Source organism: Lichenostomus cassidix, chromosome 15 (assembly GCF_008360975.1).
Source record: "Lichenostomus cassidix isolate B80296 chromosome 15, HeHo_3.0, whole genome shotgun sequence".
Classification (NCBI taxonomy): domain Eukaryota; kingdom Metazoa; phylum Chordata; class Aves; order Passeriformes; family Meliphagidae; genus Lichenostomus; species Lichenostomus cassidix.
The window spans coordinates 1,541,072-1,562,644 of record NC_139496.1 but is presented as its reverse complement, the minus strand read 5'-3'; the positions used below and the strand labels follow the sequence as shown (position 1 = coordinate 1,562,644).

Below are 21,573 nucleotides of genomic sequence, written 5' to 3'. Positions count from 1 at the left end.
AATTGATTGCGAGTCCTTACCCTTACATCAAATCAGGATAAGAAAAAGAGAGAATGAGAAAAGCTTTAAGGGATTCTATCATCTTTTCTCACTCTATTATTTTTTATATCTTGACAGCTTCTGCTCTGACTTTAATGTTAAAAACCTACTGGGAGCTCTTCTTAACTCCTTCTTGCAGTATCATTTGTATTTCCGAATTATTCTGTTAGAGCTGAAAACACTAATTGTCATTATGGCTCTTTTCCTGTGCCAGTGTGGTTCACTGAATAACAATGTCAAGCGCTACAGGCTTGTTTGGGAACGGAAGAGGATGGAATTTTTCATAGTTTCGTTGGGTGATGGAAGTTTACCCTTCAGGGGGACTGTGGAGGGTTCTTCTCCTCATTTTCTTTACAAATGTAAAACTGAGGAGATGAGTCACAGGATGGACTCTGAATGTGGGAAGTAAACAGTGACATCCTCCTTTCATGGGTATTTCATTACATTTGGAGTGAGTCAGGGAGAGCACGAGGCGGCTGTTCATCCAGGCTCCCTAAACCGTCTCACAACCCAAACTTAGCCTACTCATCCATGTCTAAACTCGTAGTAAACTTCCACACTGTAATCATCCTCCTCGTTTGCCTCCTGCCAGGTTTAGGAGTCAGGGTTTTCTCATCTGTAGCCAGGCCAAACCACCTTGAACAACCTCTCCCTGCTGGGGTCTCTGAGCAGCATCCCTTGGCTATATGAAAGTGACCTACACAGCTGCTCCAGAATTAATTAGTCTCCTCTAATGAGATCCAGAATAGCTTTCCTTGTGTAGACACCCTATTCTGGGATTCAGGGTGTTTTTATTCAAGGCTAATGCCTGCAGTTCCAGAACAAAATAATTATTATGAATAGAGCCATTTTTATAGTGGAATAATGTACATGTGTAGTTTGATCTTTATGGTGTTTCAGTGAGGGCTGGTGGGAGGGACTGGTGATTTTTCTCCTGTACAGACAAGCCATTGATTGCCTCTATGAGTCATGGATAACATCATAGTACTTACTGGCACCACATTACTTGAAATTATTCCTCTTTTACAAAGAGGAGTGTCTGTATGATCTCGCTCTACAGTTCTGATGATGCAGCAGGAAAGATGAATTTTAACATTTTCACAGTTTTTCCGCAGGTGCAGGATTGGCTTCTTGTTTGTTTTCAGAGAAAAAGGATATTGAAAGAGTTGCAATTTTAAACAGTTGTTGTTCCTTGCACCTTCAGCTTCAGAATTACTGATGACTTATGGAAGACTTGGCTCCTGTTAAGTAGTTTGCTAAAACAGAGAGAAGATTTAGATGTGAAATTTGGATTTCTGCTCCATCAGGAGCTATTTTCCTTTTTAGTTACAAAATGATGATTTAAAAAGACTTCCCTCTTGCTGCAGTTTAACATAGATGCATTGTTTTTAATGCTGACCTGCCACTGCCACCTCTATCCTCCAGCAGGATACTTGTTTTACTTCTCACTAAAAAGTAGCAAATCTAAGAAATGTAGCTTCAATGAAATCTTGAGTTCCACAAATGGCAGATTTTTATTGCACAGTCTGACCTTCAGCTGTGGCTGTGAATCTTTTAGTCCTGTGCAGCTTTTTGTGGTGGCAGTCCAGGGCCAAGTGAGATTAAACCCAAAAGTATTGGATAATTTTATGGTAAATAAAAAATTAATGAGAGAACAGAACAGAAGCTTCATTTGAGGTCTGAGCTGTTCAGGGTGAGGAGCAGGAAGGGACATCTGAGGCACAGCATTGCGTGGTTCTGTGCATGGTGCCTTCCTCTCTCTCTGTGCCTCAGAAACATCTCCAGGTGTTTTCTTCCCATCTGCACTCTCAGAGTCTGCGGGATGAGCTGGGCTATGAGCATATTGCCCAACTCTGGAGGGAAGGATTTTAGGCATAAAATTGCAGTGATGAGATTTTAAAGGCTGACCTGTTGCTCTTGGGGTCAGTGGTTGGCTAATCCAAATGAATGTCTTACCAGGGGCAAAGAGCCTGCTGAGAACCTGTTACAAGGTAAAAGTTTTTCAGAAATTCAAACTAAATATCTCAATTCACATCCAACAGTGTGTTATTTCCACACATCTGCCCTCAATGCCCCCAGTGCCTCAATAGTCTGAGCAAACCAGACTGTTCTGCCTGTGAGAAAGCACTAGGCTCTGGGGATGCTCATTTGGCCTCCATTTACTTTTCTTCAATTCTTGCTCTCTTTTGGTACCTAATTAGAACTAAGCCATGTTCTGCTCTACTGTTCTGCCCTCTTTGATCTTGCTGGGGTGCTCATTAAAGGAGCAGGTGATGTTTTCAATGCATTTTTGCACACCAGAAAGCTCCAAATGTGTCCCATTTGTGATTGTTGCTGTAAGGAGATTGATGCTGTGGTGCTGATGTGCTGAATTAAAAAGGTGGGGTATTGGCCTGCCATGGTATGAAGTATTTCTTTTTAGATGTTCCTACAGCATCATAAAATGCTGCTAAATTCAGATATCATATTTTGTTGCAGGCTGGTTCTAGGACAAAGCCCAGCCCTGTCTGCGGATGTTTATGGCTTCCCATATAAGCCTTCAGACAAAATTTGTATCTCATTTTGTTTGAGTTACAGCAGGATGATATCCTAGTTCTCCTACCAGTTCTGAGCAGAGGCACTGAAAGTTGCCACTGTAATGAAATGGAGGGAAGGGAAAAACATACCTTTTAAACTTCCTGTAAATCACTGCTTGAGAGAGATAAAATATCTGCATAAAGTGTGCGTGGGAGTCCTGTAATGTAAACATAAATGCATTTAAGCCTTGTCTTGGTTTTGGTTTGGAGCTGTGTCAGTTTTTAAATCTCCTCTCTAACCTGGGCTGCCTTGGGAGAAGGAGATTTTAGCTCTTGCTCCAGAAATCGGAGGGCACTCTTGCTGCTCTAGGTACTTATCCTCTTGGTTGCTTATCTGTATGGCTGCAAAATTGTTATGATAAATGCAACTTCTCAAAAGCATTGCTTTCAAATGCAGTTCAATTTATTTACAATTAATCCAGAAAGGGACTTGCCTGCATTTGACTATTTAGAGGAAACCCTGATCTGATAGCCATGTGCAGTGCTGAGAGAGGAGATTGTTGGTAGAGTGTTTCCTGCTGAGAATTTTTTGGGCTGCTTTTGTGTATTTTTGCATGTTTTTTTATTCCCACAAAGAATATTCCAATGGCTGAAAAAAACCCTTGACACAAGTAGATATACAGCAGAAGTAAGGGCAAAAGTATTGTGGTGAAATGAGAGGCATTTAAACAAGTGTAGATAATATCAAACTATTGAAAACAAATGACCAGAATTTCAACTGAGTACAAGAGCGGGGCAAAGTCAAATGGATGGGATTTGCCCTAGAATCTGTCTTTGATAAATGTAGGCTTTAAAAATACACAACCTGAAAAAATAGCTTAAATATTAGAGCTTTTATCTCTGCTAAATTGTGGCTACAAGTATCTGAGTCATCTGGCTTGAACAGGTGTAATTGTTAGTGTGTTGTGTATCTGCTCTGCCCAGTGCTGACAAACACTGAAATCACCACTAAGCCTCAGCGAGAGACAACGAGAGCTTTGACCTCAGGCTCTGTCATTGTGCCTTTGTTATCTCTGTGCATTATGGAACTGCAGCATTTGAATTCATTGGGTTTCTGTTTGTTTCCTCTCTGGCAATCCCAGGAGTTTGGATTCACTGGCTTTTTGTTGGAGCGTAGGAATTGTTAGTTTGAAAGAGCCACTGTTTCTGGTAGAATCACAGCCTGGATTGAATATATCTCACTATTAATTAGAGATCAGCCCAAACCAAGGATGTCTATTTGATCCCTCCCTCCCTCTGGAATCTTTTCTTTCCTGGGAAAAATTGCTCAGTGCTGGCTGGAGGATTGACCATTGTGTTGTAGAGAAACTTTTGTGGTTTCCAAATGTGTTTCATTCTTCCCAGGAATTAAAGAAAAAAAATCCTTCTAAGTGTCTGCAAACCTTCTGGGTGTAAAGGATTTCTCCTTCTCTCAAGTTCACTCTTACATATAAATCCATCCCACTGAGACCTCTATCAAACCCCATATATTTTAGTGTGGAAAGTTCTGGTTTCAGGAACACAAAGCTTTTATCAAGTTCTCACTAACTTCCAAGCTGCTGACCTGGCAGAACAGATTGGGAGTGATGCAGATGTTCAACCCCACATTCCATTGTGTTTTAGTGATGGAAGATTAAAGAAAATGTTCAGTTTTTACTGCTTAAACTTTTCTATTTTACTGCTACTAATATTCAATATGCCAGTTTCTTAGTATATTGAAACATGGGTGAGGAAAAGCTGAAAGTTTGATCTCATGTTTAAAAAAAAAAAGACTGAGAGTAAAAAGTTTTGGAACTTAGTTTGGGATCTGGCCAATCAATCCCCTCTTTGTCTATCCAGTACTTGATAAATGGCTCTCAAGTAGATATCAGACTGGGGAAGGTGGCAGGGGAGCTGTTCAGATATGCAATGGGATGTTTCCAGCCCGAGCTCTGAACCAAAAGTGTTATTCCATGGTACTTGTGTCAGATTGTTCTGTAATTGTGGCTAGCAGTATTGATCTCCTTAATCCCTTGCTTTTGTGAAGAACTGAGGGGCATGCTAAGCAAACATCTGAGTTGTCTTTGTGTTTCCTTTTCTCTTGGCCTGCAGTGGTGGAGAGCCGAGGAGGAATCATGGACAGCATCCAGAGATTCTCAAACCTGCCAACCTATCTCCCTGCGAGTCTTCACATCTCCAATGCTGATATTTTCTTCTTCCTCAAAGAAGCCAACCAGGATATCATGAGGAACTCCAGTTTGCAGTCTAGGGTGGATTCATTCTTTATATACAAAGCCAAACAGCCACCTGTCCTCAATGCCACCTATGGACCCTTTTCTGTTGAACAACCCATTCCTTTGGACCTCATGCTGACTTCTGCATCTTTTGGTTTCACTAATAAATTCACTTTTAACTGGAAATTAAAATCTCACATAATCAACAGCTCAATCTATTCCAACAAACCTAAGATACAAACCTTGTTCTATATCGCGGGGAAGGACTGGGATGACTACGATTCTGAGGAGATGTTGCCTTGTGTGAAGATGTTTGCTTTCCTGGAGTCCAGAGAGGTTGTGGCCAGCTGTAGATTGACAGGTCACCTAGGATTATGTGTTGTGGAGCTGGAATTGTCTCCCAGCTGGTTCAGCTCCCCTCCACCCCTGCTTTCAGAGGAAACAGATACCCTGGAAGGGATTACTGTGGAGCTCTTCTACAAGATTTATGCAGTGGATGGGGAATGTTCTCCAGAGGATGCAAAATGGGAAAACAATATCCATGCAGGTGAAGATAATGAACACCAAGCTTTGTCAGCTATGGAGAGGATTGGTAGCATCATTATTTACCCAAATCAAGACAGATTAAAGCAGTCTTCGCTGAGGCTGGATGAAAATATCGTTATTCACTTACCACTCAGCCCGGTCAGAGAAGGAGACATTGTGACCTTTCATGTTTTCCTGGCTGATTACTCGCTAGCAGACCAGTTTGTATTAAGGTAAGAAAATTTTTTAAGTGTTGCATGCAAAACAAATAGGGGCAAATCACTGCTGGATGAAGTACCTTTTGTTATAATCAGTGTTTTCCTGAGAGAATTTCAGCATTTCCTCTCCAACAGGAGAAAACTGTAAATAGTCTTGAATTATCTGTGTGGATGATACTTTTTGGAACATGGGCATTGATTTTAAAGTATGAGCTATAAATGTTTGTTTGATTATTTCTTGTTTAATCCTATTTGCTTCCAGTCATAATTCTGCCTCTTAAATAAGTCAGCCAGGGGAACTGCTGTGATGTGTTTTCTGTTTCTTTGGTGAAGCTTCCTCTGGTTCTATCGACTTTATTATCATCTTTCCAAAGTGCACTGGATGCATCTTGAACAGGTCAAACGTGGTGAGGAACTCTTTTGCTGCATTGTACAGAGGGGAGCTGAGAGGTGAGAAAATGAGTTTAGCTTGTATAGGAATCCTTTGGCAGAGCCAGGATTTGGGGCCAAAGTTTGCAAGTTTTCTTCAGTTTTCCTCTAAAAGCAGCCCATCCTGCTTCTTCAAGCTTTTGACTGCTTGTTTTGTGGCCCATTTTTGTTTTAACTTTGGGGGCTCTCTGTTGACCTCTACTTGTGAATCTGCCTGTAATAGAATTCAGGCATTTCTAAGCACCCCGAGGGTTAGTGCTGCAGATTTGTTATGTCCTTAGCTGTCAGACTCTGCATTCAGAGCTGCATGGGGACCAAATTCAGAGAGAAATGTGAGCCAAACTGGGGGAATAAAAGGGCCAAAAGGTAATTGGAAAGTGTCATCTGCTGTAAGAATGTGAGACTCTTGAGAAAGAAGGAGCCCATGCAAGGAAACCTCAGAGCACATTCATGCCTTACTTCTAACTTTTTGATCCAAGAACTATGGGAGCAGAACATGACAGAAGTGCACTTTGGGGACAGATGTTGAGAAAACAGACAGCAAACCTTAGGCAGCACTTTGAAATCATGCAGCATTTGTGAAATAGCACATCCATATGAATAAACTTCCAGATTGCTGCCTGAATGGGGACAAGTGGCTCAGAGTGCAGCACTCCTGATGGGGGGAGATGGGTGAGAAATATGATGGAGTTTAACCAAACTTTAAAAGGTTTGGGTCAGGAAGGGTCTTCCTTTAAACACAACTTATTCATGTTTTCACATGGATTTGCTGTTTTTAATTCATTAAATATGGATTTGGCCAGCATCCACCGTCAGTAGATGGACCAGCCTCACGGAGCAGTCAGGTTTCAGCAGGAGTGTATTGATCCTCAGTGCTATAGCTGAGAGATTATAGAATTTGCCTAAGGCTCTGCAAGGATTTAACATCAGCCCTTAATTCTCAGTTTTTTGTTCTCTTCTCCACACCACAGATAAAATTCCCAAGGTATTAGACACAACCTAAGATGAGGATGTTTTCTTTCCATTGGAATTTCTAAAATTGCTTTTACTTTTAACAAATGGTGCAAGGATAGAGTTTTGATATTTCTGCTGGCTAGGAAATAATCAAAAACTTCTTGTAGGGACGATTTTGAAATGCTGTCTCTCAAAAGCACAATAGGTCCTGGAAGCACTGAGCAAGTTTCTAACCTGGCTCTTCAGGGAAGCAGAAAATGAGGGAGTAGAGAGCTTAAAAACTGGGGAGCCCCAGGATGAGCCACAAGAGGCTGGCTAGGCTGAGACCCTCATGTTGTCCCTCAGCCCCTGTGACTTGCATGGCTCCAGCTGTCAGGTGTTCTCCCAACATGTGGAATGTGCATCTCGGTGCTCCTGAGCTGCTGGGAAGGCAGGCAGGTTTCCATGGGGATTTCCTCCTTTGAAAAGTGTATGGAATCTGCCAATCTCCAGGAAATGTTTCTGTTACAATAAATCAGCATGTTTTACGTGCCCAGAAATATTTTCTGGGAAAATTCACTATTGGCTGTCTGTAGTCTAGCCTGTCTGGGCTTTTATTTGGCTTTGCTTGCATTGTGCTTTTCATCAGAGAAACTGAAAGTATTTTTCTTTAACCTTCAGCTGAATGCTAAAAGTAAGAGGCAAAATGCAATTCTGCTGGTGGTTCACCTGTTCTCCAGAATGGAAAGAGTGCCAGCAACTGTTGCTATGATTATTTTGAATGACATATGTGAGGTCCATGGAGAGATTCTCCAGCTGAAGTTTACCTAGTGGGCAGGGAATGATGCTGAGGGAATACAAGCACTACAGTGTCTGCACCTAATTTATGCATCTTCCCTCACCAGCTTTCCCTGTTTTTCTGCTCAATGCTAATGTCTGTGAAAACCCAGAAGGTTCTTATATACATAGAATTTCTGTGTGTTATAGCCATGGAGAAAAATACATGGAAGTGAATGTTTGCCTTGGGAAATATATTTTTGCCTAATGTAACTGATAGTTTTTAATCATATCTGTTAGAAGTGTAGCGGGGTCTGGCTCATATGAGATGATAGATCAAAACCAAGTCATTCTCAGCACAGCATTTGATGCCAGCCTTGAGCTCTGACAGGATGCAAAGGAACAGATATGCTCAATTTTATGCACCTCTTTACTATTTCATGCTGTGTTGCATAGGATTTTATTTTATGCTGGGTTTTTCCCTAGCAGAACTGACTTCAGTTCTCATTTGGGAGCAGATTCTTCTTTGTTTTGGTGAAATTTGTGATTCTTAACCAAGCCTGGAAACTGAAAAACAGTTGGAAGCAGTTCTTTGATTCAGCAATGTGCTGTGTTGAAAGCTACCCACTTGTTAGATCTCCATCCTCCCAACAATGTCACTTACAGGGTGACACTGCAGCCTCTTTGGGAAGCTCCAGCAATCACTTCCAGTCCCTTCCATCAGTCCAGACTGGTTTTGCTTGGCTTGAGCTAAGTCTTGGTCGTTTGTTTTATTCAATAATTAGAATTTCAGGTGGAGTTGGAGCTCTGGTGGTGCTGTGGTTTGGTTTGTTTTCATGCTGGAATTCAGCCAGCCTGGCTTGGTGTGAGTGAAGGACACAGATATGCCACAGGGCAGAATTTGGGGACTAAGAGAGCATTTTGTGCCTTTGCTGTGCCTGACACTCGTATTGCTGCCTTTGTTGACAGATGATCTATGTATGTGTGCGATGAAATTCTTATGACACTGGAGATTAATTTGTGGCCTTGCTGGTCTGATCTTTACTGCAAAATTCACCATCTGGGAAGATAAATTTTGCCCATTATGTTTGGTGGGTTGTCACTAAGCATAGTTTAACTGTAAAGGTAGGTGAAATGGGCTATGTTGCCATGATTAAACTCTTTTATGGGCCACCTTGTTAAAAAAAAAGGGTAAAAATGAAGGACAGCTCTGAGATTCCAGCAGGACTTGTACATACCTCAGTGTCTCCAATTTTCAGGCACTTTTTGTCCTTTGCTGTGCTGGAGTATCTCTGTTTCCTTCTTCACTGAAAAACTCAGATGAAATGCAGAAAATGAGGAAATGCAGTAAATGAGGAAAGATGGAAATCATGACTACAGAAGGGGTAACAGCAACTTTTGTGCTAATTGCTAAACAGAAGAAGTCTCCTGATACACCTAGAGGAGTTATAAAAGAGACAGGAAGAAACAATTCCTGCTCAACTGGAAGAACAGAAATCTCATCTAATAGCACTGAGAATGGCTTCTGTTTCTTCTGTGCTGTTTGTTATTGTTTAACTCCATCTTGAGACTCAGAGGATGTATTTAAAAGAAAAATGGGAGTCAATTTGTACAGCAGGAGAACGTTTAATGAAATAAATGGACAATTGCCCCTTGGTTATAGGAAAGAAATGAGGACATTCTCTGTAGAAGTAAACAATGGGTTTTTGGCCTGCTTTCCAAGTCTCCCCATTTAACCATCAGCAATGCTGTGTTGGTCAGGAAGGCTGAGCTTTAACAGCAAACTGTCGAGTCACACACAAAACCTGCTCTGTTGGCATTCCTTACACGTCCCTAACACCAACCACCCATCCTTCTTTTCTGCCCTGTCAGAACAGAACTGGAGATTGGAGAAACTCCAGAAATAACAGCAAGGGGTTGAAACCAGGTAATGAATGCCTTGAGAGGAGAATGAAAGTGGTCAGGCTGTGTCTGTCCTGAGTCTGGAGGGGAATGGCAGCACTGAGCACACAAACCTCAGTGGCACTCGGTGCCTTGGCAACCTCAGGGAGGAGGATTATCCACTCCTCCCTGCCCTGCTGCACCCTGAGATTGCCTTTTGATTTGGGGATGAACCAGGACAAGGTGTAATACATTCCTCACTGATTATTCTCACTAGGAAAAATGATATGAAGGATTTATATTAATAAACATATATCCATATGGAGGAGGTTATGTCTCCTGCTAAGGAATAAAAATTGCACAGACCATTAAAAGTGACTTACAGGGCTTCTGCGTTAATAATGAAAGATCTGTAGAAGTCTGAGCAGTCGTCTAGAAGGCCAGAAAAAGATCATTAAGAGGATGTCTCCTGCCAATAGCTGCCAAGAGCAAACAAGGGAAAGAAAACAGAATGTTTTGGATCTGGAAATGCATAGAAAATGAGAGAGTACAGACTGTGGGGAAGGCAGCCTGGCTGCCTGTGAGGAGGAGGCTCCACATGCCTTCATCACTCCTCAGCAAGCTGGTAGGAATGGGGAAGCAATATTACTGGGATTATTACTGGGATTATTACTGGCAAGAGAAAGAAATTATTAACTGAAACATCATTTTAGGATGAAAATTCAGCAGAAATCAAAGTGTTGAGAAAGGGAAAAAAATACTCTTCTGAAATCAGAAATGCTGGTTCAGATTTAGAAATATTCACAGAAGTAAAGCATTACTGCTGGTTTGGGAATAATTTGGGTTTTAGCCCAAAATTTTAGTAAACCCAGGACGAATGTTGAAATTTGTGGGGTTTTTTTCTCTCTGAATGTACATTGAACTAAATGTACATATAAATGTAAATATGAAATAGTTATACATAATATTAATAAAAATACCGAGCACTGTGAAGCCTGGAAATGCCAGATGTGTCTGTGCAACCTGAGTTCAGTGCCCAAGTATTTATGCACTAGATCAAATTCCTCAAGGACAGATTCACACTATTTTTTCCCAGATATCCTGCTTCACTTGATGCCTATATTGTCTTCCACTATTTTCTTTTTGTTACTGATTGGGAAAGGAAGTAGCATCCTTTCAGGACACTCCTATGAAGCCTGGGGGAGCTGTCACCAGAATGTTTTTTGGCTTGAATGAACCATTTCTATAAATCCTCTTTCAGAAAAGGCTGAACCATTCTTTTATTTTTCTTATTTCTGTGTGAGACCAGCTTGTGGCCCAGGAAAATTGGCTGTAGCTGATGAAAACCTGCCATGATGGTATGGAGTTATAAATTTCCCAAGGATGCTGTATGAAGTAGTTAGACCTGAATCTTTGTTGGCTGAAGGGAAAGAAGCATCTTCCCTGTAAAATGCTGGCAGTTCATGGCTCTGCTGCATCCATATCCATAGCTGTGCCACACTGACAAGTTCTATTTCCTTCTCATGTGCCTTAAGATAACCTCCTCTGCCCTAGCCACGCTGGAGAGGGAGAAGAAAAGAAACCACCCCCTCATACAGCCTTAAAAGCAGTTCAAAATGACAAAAAAAATAACTCCTCCTCAGAACTGGAGCAATTCTAAAAGCTTAAAAAGCAATGGATCTCCGACAGGGAATAAATGACCCAGTGAATCCTGCAAGACCCTGCAAGACTACAGTCAATAAAGCTCTTTAATGGGATTTTAGCTAAAGGTCAACTATGTGCTGCAATAATCAGCCGTCCATGATCACTGAGCACAGGCAGAGCAGCAGCCCTGTGTGACAGAAAACCCTGGTAGTTGTTGGATATTGGCTTTGAAGTGCTTCCAGATGGGATTGCAGCCTCGTGGTGATCAGACAGAGGGGTTTAATTGAGATGTTTCCTGATGGAAATTTCTGATGCCTTGCAAAAGAGGTCCTGGATGTGCTGCTTGGTGCAGAAACTGAGTTCCTGCAGTGCTGTGAAGGTGGTGGGAAGGGGAAGGAGGATGGCATGGGGTCCTGGTGACTGTGGCAGGTGTCCCCACTGTCTGCTCCTTCCCTTGGCCTCTCACAGGAGCGGGGAAATGTTTGTAAGGCTTGGAGGGGAAGATGGATCGAAATGCAGAATTAGATTAATTAAAAATATTTAGCCTGTGTGTGTATTCCACCCATGTTTTTCACTGAGAAGATGAAGAATTTGCCAGTTATTTTTAATTTTGGTGGTTTGGTAATATTCCATGTGTGTGGTAGAATGCTGAGTACATCTGGAATGAAACAAGGATCCACTTCCCACTGGAAAAGGTATTTGGTTTGCCTTGAAACCCTACTTCTTCTCCCATTCAAGTCCTGCCAGCACCTCAGCTATCTCATTCATCTGCCCATCTGCACCTGTGAGCAGCAAGGATGCAGCAATGTCATGTAAATGAATTTGCTGTATCTCATATCCAGAACCACAAAGCAGGAAAAAGGAGAGGTAGCAGTGCTGATTTGCAGTTGCTTGGTGCACGAGCAGGTGTCTCAGCTCTGCACTGTGACTGGGTATGTGTGTAAGTGGTGGCACTGCATCTTGTTTGACACATCAGATTGGCACGTGTGTGACAAGAAAGGGTGTCAGAGGAGCCCTGACAAGCTCTTGTCTGCCAGCATGCCAGCAGGCATTGCTGTGCTCTGCAAAGGGAGATGATGTGAAAAGCTCTTCCCATAGATCTGGAAGGTGCCAATGCACCATGTGACTTGACACAAACTGTGCCTTGTTGATGGTAATGGAAGGAGATTTTACATTTTTAAACGGTTTGGGTTCTACAAGCTTGTCCCTAGGCTGCCCCCCATCTCCAAAAGCTCTGACATGACAGCTCCTGCTAATTAACTGCAGGCAGCTCCTGCAGAGCTCGGTGCTTGCTCCAGGGCCAGGTGGGGATGTGCAGAGCACTGGCAGAGTGCACAGCTGCCCTGAGAGCAAGGTACGAGCTGTGCTCAAAATGCTGGTGGTGCTGGGCGTGTCTGGGATGGGGATTTTGGAGGAGACATTGCTAAAAGGACACCCTTGGTTGTTGCACCTGCTCAGACTCCTGTGCAGTGTGAAGGTGTTTGGGGTGAGGAGCTGAATTAAAGGGATCCCAAAGGTTCACCCTCTGCACTTGGCTCAGGGCATTGCCACAGCTCTTCTCCAGAACTTGTTCTTGCTGGGAGCTATCCTGTCTTACCTTTGCTGTGATTAACGTTGGTGCAGCTATGAAATGGGAAGGGAAACCACTGGAGATGGGATTAGGAGTTGAGTTTTGCCTGTGAGCAGCTGACTCTGAGTTCAGTTCCCTCCGTTAATGAACACAAAGCTGCCTTGAGGTGACAAAACTGCTTAAATACACAGTATCACAAAGGGCAATTTAAGCAAGACAGCTGCAAGATAAACACTTTCTTCATCAATTTCTCTTATTTTTTTACCTCTTACTCAGGTTTCTGGAAGCAGAGGTCAGAAAAGGTTCCTGTCTTTGAGTGATCATTTCAAGTTTGGGGCACACTGTGGCTCTCTGCAAACTGTGTGTCCTACTAAACGAGTCCCTGGCGGGGAGCTTGGGGGGAGCCTTTGTTTTGGACAATATGCTGAGTAGTCCCTGCTTTGTGCTGCCAGACAATGATGGCATTGATCAGCTTCTTGTACAGCTCTTCATTAGCTGGCAGTGCAGTAAATCACAGTCTTGTTTAAACAAGTCAGACACAACAGTGATTCGGTCGTTGATGCAGTTACTTCTCTTTCTATTCATTACATTCAGAGTAATGAATAGTATTAAAAGTAGAAAAATGCGACTACTTTGAAATTTCCTTTTTTCCTGAGATGTTTTAGGCCATGCACTGCTGTAATTTTATTCTGGTAAAAACCAGATTACTCTTCCATGAAGCTGATGAAGTATTGCTTTGAGTGAGCACATTGATCTCAATTTCTTTGTGTTCCTGCTGATGCAACAGAGAGTTGCTTTTGTCCTTGTGTTTACCCATGGGTTTTTGTATGGTCTGATAGAAGAAGGCCAGCGTGATAGTTTGCTGGCAGCTTTGGGGAGGAAGGACTCTCAGAAAGAGCAGGAAACAGTATATTGCAAGAAAATTGTCAACAGATCTTCTTGGTTTGGGTGCTGCTCCTGCTCCCCATGCAATTTATGTCAATAAAGGACTCGTAAGAAATGGTTTTGGACAAGGCAGAGCAGGGAGCTGTGCTGTGTGTGAGGTATTTAATGCCTCAAATAGCTGCCACGTCTGCCTTGGATGCTGTACTCAGCCAGGTTATGAAAGAAATCATATTAACAAAGTTATTGGATCCCAGATGAATCAAAAGAGCTGCAGGAGAAGAAAACAGTGACAAATGAGTCTGCCATCCCGAGGCACAGCAAATGGTGCTTACAGTTAAAGCTATTTCACTCCTTGCACTGTTCCCTGGCAGCCTGGAGCTCTGCGTGGGCAGGGGCAGGGAGGCTGTGCCAGCATGGGGAAGCCTCAAGCTGGCAGAGCCCCCGGAAGCCCCTGCAGTGGGGCAGTGCTGAGTCACTCAGGGGGCACCAGCAGGAGCTCTTCCTGAGCTTTCCAGAGCCCAGGGAGCTGCTCCTGAGTGCTGAGCTTCTCCTCTCATCTCCCCCCAGCTCTGGGTGTGCCAGCCCAGCTCCCTGCCCTGAGCTGTGCTGCCTGGCAGTGCCCTGGGTGCAGCTGGGCTTCACCCTGCTTGGGAGTTACAACTACAAAAGAGGGAAATGTCCAAAAATCTATTCTCCTTAGGATCCCCGGGGAGATGCTGTGGGTATCCCCAGAAGAGGGGGAATTGTTCTGAGCAGCAGCATTTCCTGGGGTATCCCTGACCAGGAGGGTGCTCTTAGGAGAGCCATATTAAAGCAGCCCCATGTTTGTGGGGCAAATCTGTCACCCTCCCTCTGCCCCCAACATGCTTTCCCTTAAATTGCTCACTAAGACCAAAATATACCCTCCTGTCCCCCACTACATCCTTGTGAAAATTTTCCTGCCAAGCAAACTTTCTCACTGTGTGGCCCAGCATTTTGAGGTATTAATGAAGGAACTGTCAAATGCATTTTCACAAAATCCCCATCTCTCATTTTGCTGGTCCTAGAGGACAGCAAGTGGGAAAGGCAGAGAAGCAGAAGGGTGGGATAGGCAATGTCTTGTTCAGGAGCTTTCTCAGCATCTGCTCCAGTTAATGAGGCTCTGGGCAAGAAAGGTGCCAAGCAGCCACAGGAGCACATGGATGAGCACTTGGATGCAGATCCCTGGTGGAAGGTGGTGATAAAATGCACCAAGTGATGCTTGGGGACAGTCTGAAAAGTTTGTCCTGTGCTGGGAGGTGGCAGAGGGTGAGGGAGAAGCAGCAGCAGACTGTGAGAATCTGGACTAAGATCCAACTGCATTGTGAGTTTTGGGTTGTTTCGGATCTGGGAGGTTGGCTCTGGCCCCTCTCTAATTTAATTTGCCTGGCCAGAGTCTTCTCTGTCATACACAGAAAAGAGGAGTGATTTAATTGACTTCTGTAGAGTTGCTTAGGATTTGTGCCAGTAAAACTATTTGAATCTGGTTGTGTGCAAGGCATGTGTGTGGCAGTGCCCTGGCTCCCTGTTTCTCTGAGAAATTTGTTGGGGACAGTGGCACCCCGAGTGGGTGGGTGGACAGGACACAGATGGAGAGGGAAAGCTCATGTTTTGGGCTCTGTTTTTAATGACCCACAGTAACACCACTAGTACACTCTTAATTGTGGCATTTCCTGCTGTCATCTCCATAATGCGCTCTAAGTACCTATGCTTCTCCGTTAAGATGACTTTTGACTCATTTGCCAAAGCTAATAACCCTTTAAAAATAATTTAAACATTTTCAGAATTATTTCCCTGATGCTCCTGGGACCAGTAGTCCTTTATTTGCCATGGAGCAGAGACAGAATGAATAGCAGTACTGTGGACTCCCTCAAACAGCGACCTTATGTGAGATGTAGCGATTACAGCAATTAAATCCTCTTTGCCAAGGCAACCAGGGCTTTATTTCAAACTGAAGTTACATTTTTTTTCCCCCAAATGAATCTCTTCTACATGCATTATTCATTTTTCCTTTGGAACATTTAGCCTGTGTGAATTCCACGAGCTCAAATTCAGTATTATTACTTATTAATTATTGTGTTGAGGTAATGTCTAGGACAGGCTGCCTCAAGGGGTCAGAGGGCACAGGGTTCCCCAGGCAGCCACAAGCAGAGTAAACCCACAACATTTTCTCAAGGTGGGGGTTGAAAACTTAGCAGCATTTGTAGAACAACTGGTGAGAGTTTGCATTTGTGTTTTGCTTGACTCCAAAACCCATGTCAAGGAAGTTTGGGGCATTTTGGTCCAGTGGAGTCTTAGGTCAGTGCAGTTTTGTACTCTTAAACTTGATTGCTTAAGTGTTTGAAGAAGGTTGGTCGTGTCAGCTCAGACATTTTAAGTCTGACTGCATTCTTGTCATTGTGGCTCTTGCTTGGAGAAGAGAAGGTCAGTGTTCAAAAATAATGGTCAAGGTGCAACCCTTTCTTTAACAATCTCAGAAATTCTACCTTAGGATGGTCTTTGGAATCCTTTGTTTTTAAAGATATGTGCTACACTCTCCTTTTAAGATTAAGTGAGTTCATTGTCTCTTCCTGATATTACATAAATAGCCTCTTGACTGACAAGAAAACTAAAATGGTTCTGTTTAAATCTGCACTGCTTTCCTAAGAAATCTACATTCATTATTCCTGGGATGACTGAAAGATTTACAATAGTTTATAATCTGGTATCATTTCATTCTTCTTCTCGGTATTATTAATCACCTTGTCATAAAACGTCAGGAGAACTTTGTTCAGCTCGCATGATTTGGGCTGAGAAAGCCATACTTTAATATTAATGTTTCCTAGGAAATTGGGTAGATATCTTTGCATTCTGGGAACCATAAAATGGATGAATAATGTCCTTTGACTAGACATTAGATGCTTACAGGCTGCTGAAGCTGAAGAATGGTTGAAAAAGCCCTGCAGCTGTACCACTGTGGGAAGAAAAACGACCTTGCAGAGCAGATCTGGTTCAGGTCAAAGTTTGGTTGTAGAGCTCTGCAGTCAGGAGTGCCAGGCAGGATGGTGTTTATGGATCTCTGTGTTATTCTGGAATTCTACATTGGTGTGGCCACGTTGGTGATTGTGTCTCACTGGTGACAGGAAACCCAGGTCTCAATTATTTGGTCATTTAAAGACTCCGGGTTGCATTTCCTAAGCCTGGAGGCAGTCAAGCAGGATCCTGGCTGGGTTTCAGCTTCAGTAATTACAACTTGCCAGCTCAGATTTTCTCTGCCTCTTAAATCACATCCGCTATTTTTCACTTCCTTTGCTAAACTGCTGTGTCCCCTGCACTGTTGTTGGTGATAATAGTTCTAATGCTTTGCCTATTTATGTAAAGTTACTTTATCTGTAATGTCTCACGGTGTTTGTACAAGAAACGTCTGTCATTGCTTTCATTCTACAAATTACTGTTTTTATTGCTCATGTTCCAGTGATACACCTCAAAGATGCTTTCCAAAAGGAGAAGGCACTGCCTCTTCTACCCTCAAACTGTTATTTTTCAGTGAGGACTGGGGGGCTGATGGGTGCTCCTGCTTTGTCCTTTGGGTCTGGGAAGGGCAGATGGATTTGGGATGGCACAAGGAGTAGCTGACCCAAGGGTGGTGAGATGATGGGCAGGGAGATGCCATCCTGCGGTGACCCCAAGGGGTGATGCCCAGAGCTGGCTGTCCCCATCCCTCCCGCATCCCTCCCGCATCCCTCCATCCCCGCACGCTCGGGGGATGCAGGCTCGGATCTGAGCGCAGGCCAGGAGAGGGCAGAGCACACTTGTGTCTGCAGCGGAAACCCCGCAAGAGTCAACAGTGCAGTGGAATCGTTTTGGGAAGGATGAGGCTTGGTGAGGTTCAGTGTCCCGGCTGGGAGGGGAAGCTGTGTTTGGGCTGTGATCCCCCGGAAAGGACCCAAAGCATCGCCTCCCCTAAAAATGCCTCTGTGGGGGGACATTTAGGAACTTGTTCCTCCCTGTGCAAGCCCTGCAAAGGGCAGAGAGCCTGCAGGGCTGCCCCAGGTGGTATTTCTTGGCTAGGAGGAGTAAGGATGTCTTCCACACATCCTGGGAACACCCAGGCTCAGGGCAATATATGCAATTTGCTACCCCAAATCGAAATGCACGAACTGTGGTTTATTCTTCTCTTTTTCCCCCACTCCCTTCCTTAAATGATTTCAGAAAGCTGTTGTATTTTCTCTTCTGAATGCACTGTGCCCCTTGTGTGAGCTGGATATTGCAAATGCACTTCATAAAGCAAATTTCCCTGCTGGTCTGAAGGCTAAGAAGCTGTAAGTGAGGTTGTCTCTTTGCAGAACAACTTTCTTTTTTGGACTTGAAAAACAATGGAAATGTAGTTAATGTTCAGCCTGACAGAGTCTTAGCAAACATATTAAGGGCTTCATTTAATAAAATCATATTTCACTTTCATAGACAAGAAGCCGAATAGGGTTGAGTCTTTTTTAATGAATAAAGTCCTTAGTAAGGCACTTGCAATCTTTCTTTATGTAAAGCTCATTCTCAGGTTCTTTTATTTTAGGAGCCAGGAAGATTTAGTGCAGCATTTTCTAAATTGTGTCGTGCTTCCTTCGGTACAGAATGGAAAGGGAAATGTATCTTAATGTTAAAGAGACGTGAAACAAAAATGTGGTTTTTCCCCAAAGAAAAGTTAAACATTTGCAAGAAAAATGTTCTTCACAGCAATTTCAGTTCTGTTAAAAACACATTTACTGTCAGAAAATAATGGTGCTGGATGAGCTCTAATAATAAACCAATTTGTGTGTACCAGGGGAGTGGACTTTTCCAGCCTTTTGTTGTAAGTCATGCTGGAAGGGCTGCCACTGGGCTACAAGAGCACAGATATTTTCACACTGGGATTTGTGTCTACTTGAATTATGTGAATAACTCCATTGAAGTACAACTGGGAAAAAATTCATCATGTGACTCCGTATTAAAACATTGCTTTTTTACTCCGTCCAACGATGTTTGAGCAGCTCCATGTATTTTTCTCTCAGATTTCTCTTTTTAATACTTTTTTCTGAAATGCTCTGTTTGCACAGTGCCTCGATTGTACAACACAGAGGGCATGTGGCAGCAAACTCCAGATTTCTGGGTAACTGGCCTGCTGCAGCTCACAAATGCCATTAATGGGCTGCATTCCCAGGGCACCAGGGTGGCACAGAGCTCCCCTTTCCTTCATTGCCCAATTTGTTGAGATCAGCAGGTGCACCAAAGCATGCAAATCTAAAATTTGCTTTGAGGAAAATTGAGTGGCGTTTTTCCCCGAAATGAGCTGTTTCTCTGAACATCGCTGCCAGCTCGCTTGCTTGTGAGAATATTTGCAGAAATGGAATGCAAAAGTGGTACAAATGCAGCCAAATTGAATACATTTGCAGATGTAAAAGGCTCGGCTTTTGCAGGCTTGTAAATCTCTCTGGGGTGAGGACTGTCACTTTGCGTAGATTTATAGAGTCTTGTGTAATAGGGCCCTAAACACATCAGCCTTGAGGTGCCACTGCAGCCTGATGGCTTTAGTGCTGGTGACAATGACAGCGCTGGTGCCACCCAGCTCAGAGACCTGCAGGCTTCTACAGCAACACAGCACCTTTCATCCTCTCTGGGCTCCAGTCAGTCATGCCTGATAACAATGTGGAAATTGGATTTGTCAACTAGTAATCCCTCAGTGATCGATAATTAGTCGTAATTATGCACCGTTTAGGTGCTGAGGAGAGAAAATTGAAGTTTGTGGCCAGGGTAGGAAATGAAGAATGGCAGGTACACCGAGAGGTTTGGCATCAGAGAAATTCGGTTAAAGAACTGAACTTGCACAAAGAACAATGAGTCAAACTGCCTTCCCCAGCCAGGCCAGGTCACCCAGCTGGAGGGGCAGCAGAGCTCAGGCTAAGCAGGATAATGTGGTCCCTAGTGAGCTTGCTGCTCATAAAGCATCATGGCTTGGACAACAAGAAGTTTGCTTTTGTTTACAGTCTCCAGAAATGTGCCCAGTGTGAAATGTCACAACAAGCTGTTATTGGTGAAATATTCTTTGTAACTTCTCTGGTGTTTATAAGCAAAGCTCCTTCCCTTGGTTTGAATTTTTGTGCAATACATGAGCTAGGAGAAGCTGAAGTCCTTGCTTGAGTGCTCACTCATGGGACTGTGCCATCTTCTCCAAAAGTGCAGCCTAGACACATGGCTTGGTTTCAGGTGGAGCAGAAAAGGTCTTCCTCCTCTTCTCTTTGCTTTCTTCTCTGTTCCAAAGAGCACAACAGATCAGGTTTCCAGATGGGCAGGAATATTATTCCAGCTGTCTCTGAAAATCTAGTTGTGTCTGTCCTGGGATTTCTGTACCAACTTTGCACTTAAATCTGCCACTGGTAATTCTTCTCAGTCAAAGAGCCAGAGAGGGTCTGCGTTTCTTTGTAGTTGTACCCAAGGGTGATTTGCACTGCCTCGTGTGCCTGATTGCCATTCTCTAAATAGACATGCAAAATGAAACTGTGTAACTGCAGGAGGTGGGAGTGAAGGAGCTGGAGTAGACCTATTACCCAGTGGTATGCGAGAAAGAGCCAGCAAAATTTATGGTTTCTGAAGGAGCAGTATATTTTTAAGCTTCTTGTATTCCTATACTTCACAGCCCAGATTAGCAGATTGTTGACAGCTCCATGATATATTTGCTGTCACCTGGCTGGAGTCCGAAGCAAGTGATAAATTTTTAGTTTGAATGAGCTCGTGTGACATGCGGTGACAGATATATTTTTTGTTACTACAAGTATGTAGCGTGTCCTGTGCTTGGGGATTGTGGTGCTATTCTTGGTGTGGTCGTGAGTGATTCGCTTGCTTTCCTTGTGCTTCAGTTTCACCATCCCAGAAAAGGTGGAGAAAATGACACATTCCTCATTTGCTGTGATGGCTCCTTCTTTTTCTGCCATGTTGGATACATGTCACATCAATTTGCCTTCAAAAACTTGGGGTGTTTTCGGAGTGATAATGCTATATTTTGGGAAGATACACCTCCCAAAATACACATTCAAGGCAGGAGAAGGGGTGGTGGGAATCAGTTTTGTCTCCATGTGACTGAACACCTGGAGGAACTGAATTTACAGATTCTGAGTAAAACCTTAGTGCTATATATTGGTTAGCTCTATTTGGACAAAGGTTCATGGTGGAACATAGCAAACAAAAAAAGTGAATATGCATAATTAAAATGCCTACTTTAAACTTCATGTCATATTCTTAACACTAAATTGTTGTTAAGGAGTTTAGCTCTCCTAGACAGTTTTCTTGAGGTTTTAAACCCTGGATGCTTCCAGAGAACAAGAGATTTGGTGCCAACAGTCCGTCATGTTATAGGGCCTGTGCCATTCGGACACACCTTGGGGTGAAGGGTACCATAATTCATGGATTGCAGGGATTAATATTGTTTCTTTTAAGTGCAAGAGAAATATTTTTGAAACAAAAGAATTGTCCAGGTCCATAAACCCAGTTAACTTTGAAACAGATGTTAGAGGCTGAGAGGGATCAAGAAGAAAGGGAAGCTGCATCCTTCCTTATCAAGGAAATGTTTTACTTTCGTGCAGGCAGAGCAAGGGATTAAGCCTGGGCAAAAAGCTTGAGGGTTGTGTCTCTTCAGCACTACCTTGAGAGGAGCCACATGTGGAGCTGCCACTCCCTGCCTGGTTCAGTGAGGCTCTGTTTCGTGGGCAGACAAGGATCAATGTCCAAGCCAGAAGCACCTTAACGTGTGCTCCTGTGACAGTCCTCTGCTGCTTGCTCCTTGCTCAGCTCCCTGCATGTCCTCCTGCAGCCAGGGTGGAGACACCATCTGAAGCACCTCTAAAACCCTGCTGTGCTCAGACATCACCGATGGAAGGTGC

At 43.4% G+C, this 21,573-nt stretch overlaps 1 protein-coding gene across 1 annotated transcript in view; it reads left to right on the top strand.

The window, feature by feature from the left end:
* The window catches only part of TMEM132B (transmembrane protein 132B), a 204,870-nt gene that overhangs the window by 53,682 nt on the left and 129,615 nt on the right, over positions 1 to 21,573 (top strand). Inside the window, exon 2 of the mRNA XM_085075376.1 lies at positions 4,686 to 5,565. Within this exon, the coding sequence (XP_084931502.1) occupies positions 4,686 to 5,565 (880 nt within the window). The remainder of the gene's footprint in view (positions 1 to 4,685; positions 5,566 to 21,573) is intronic.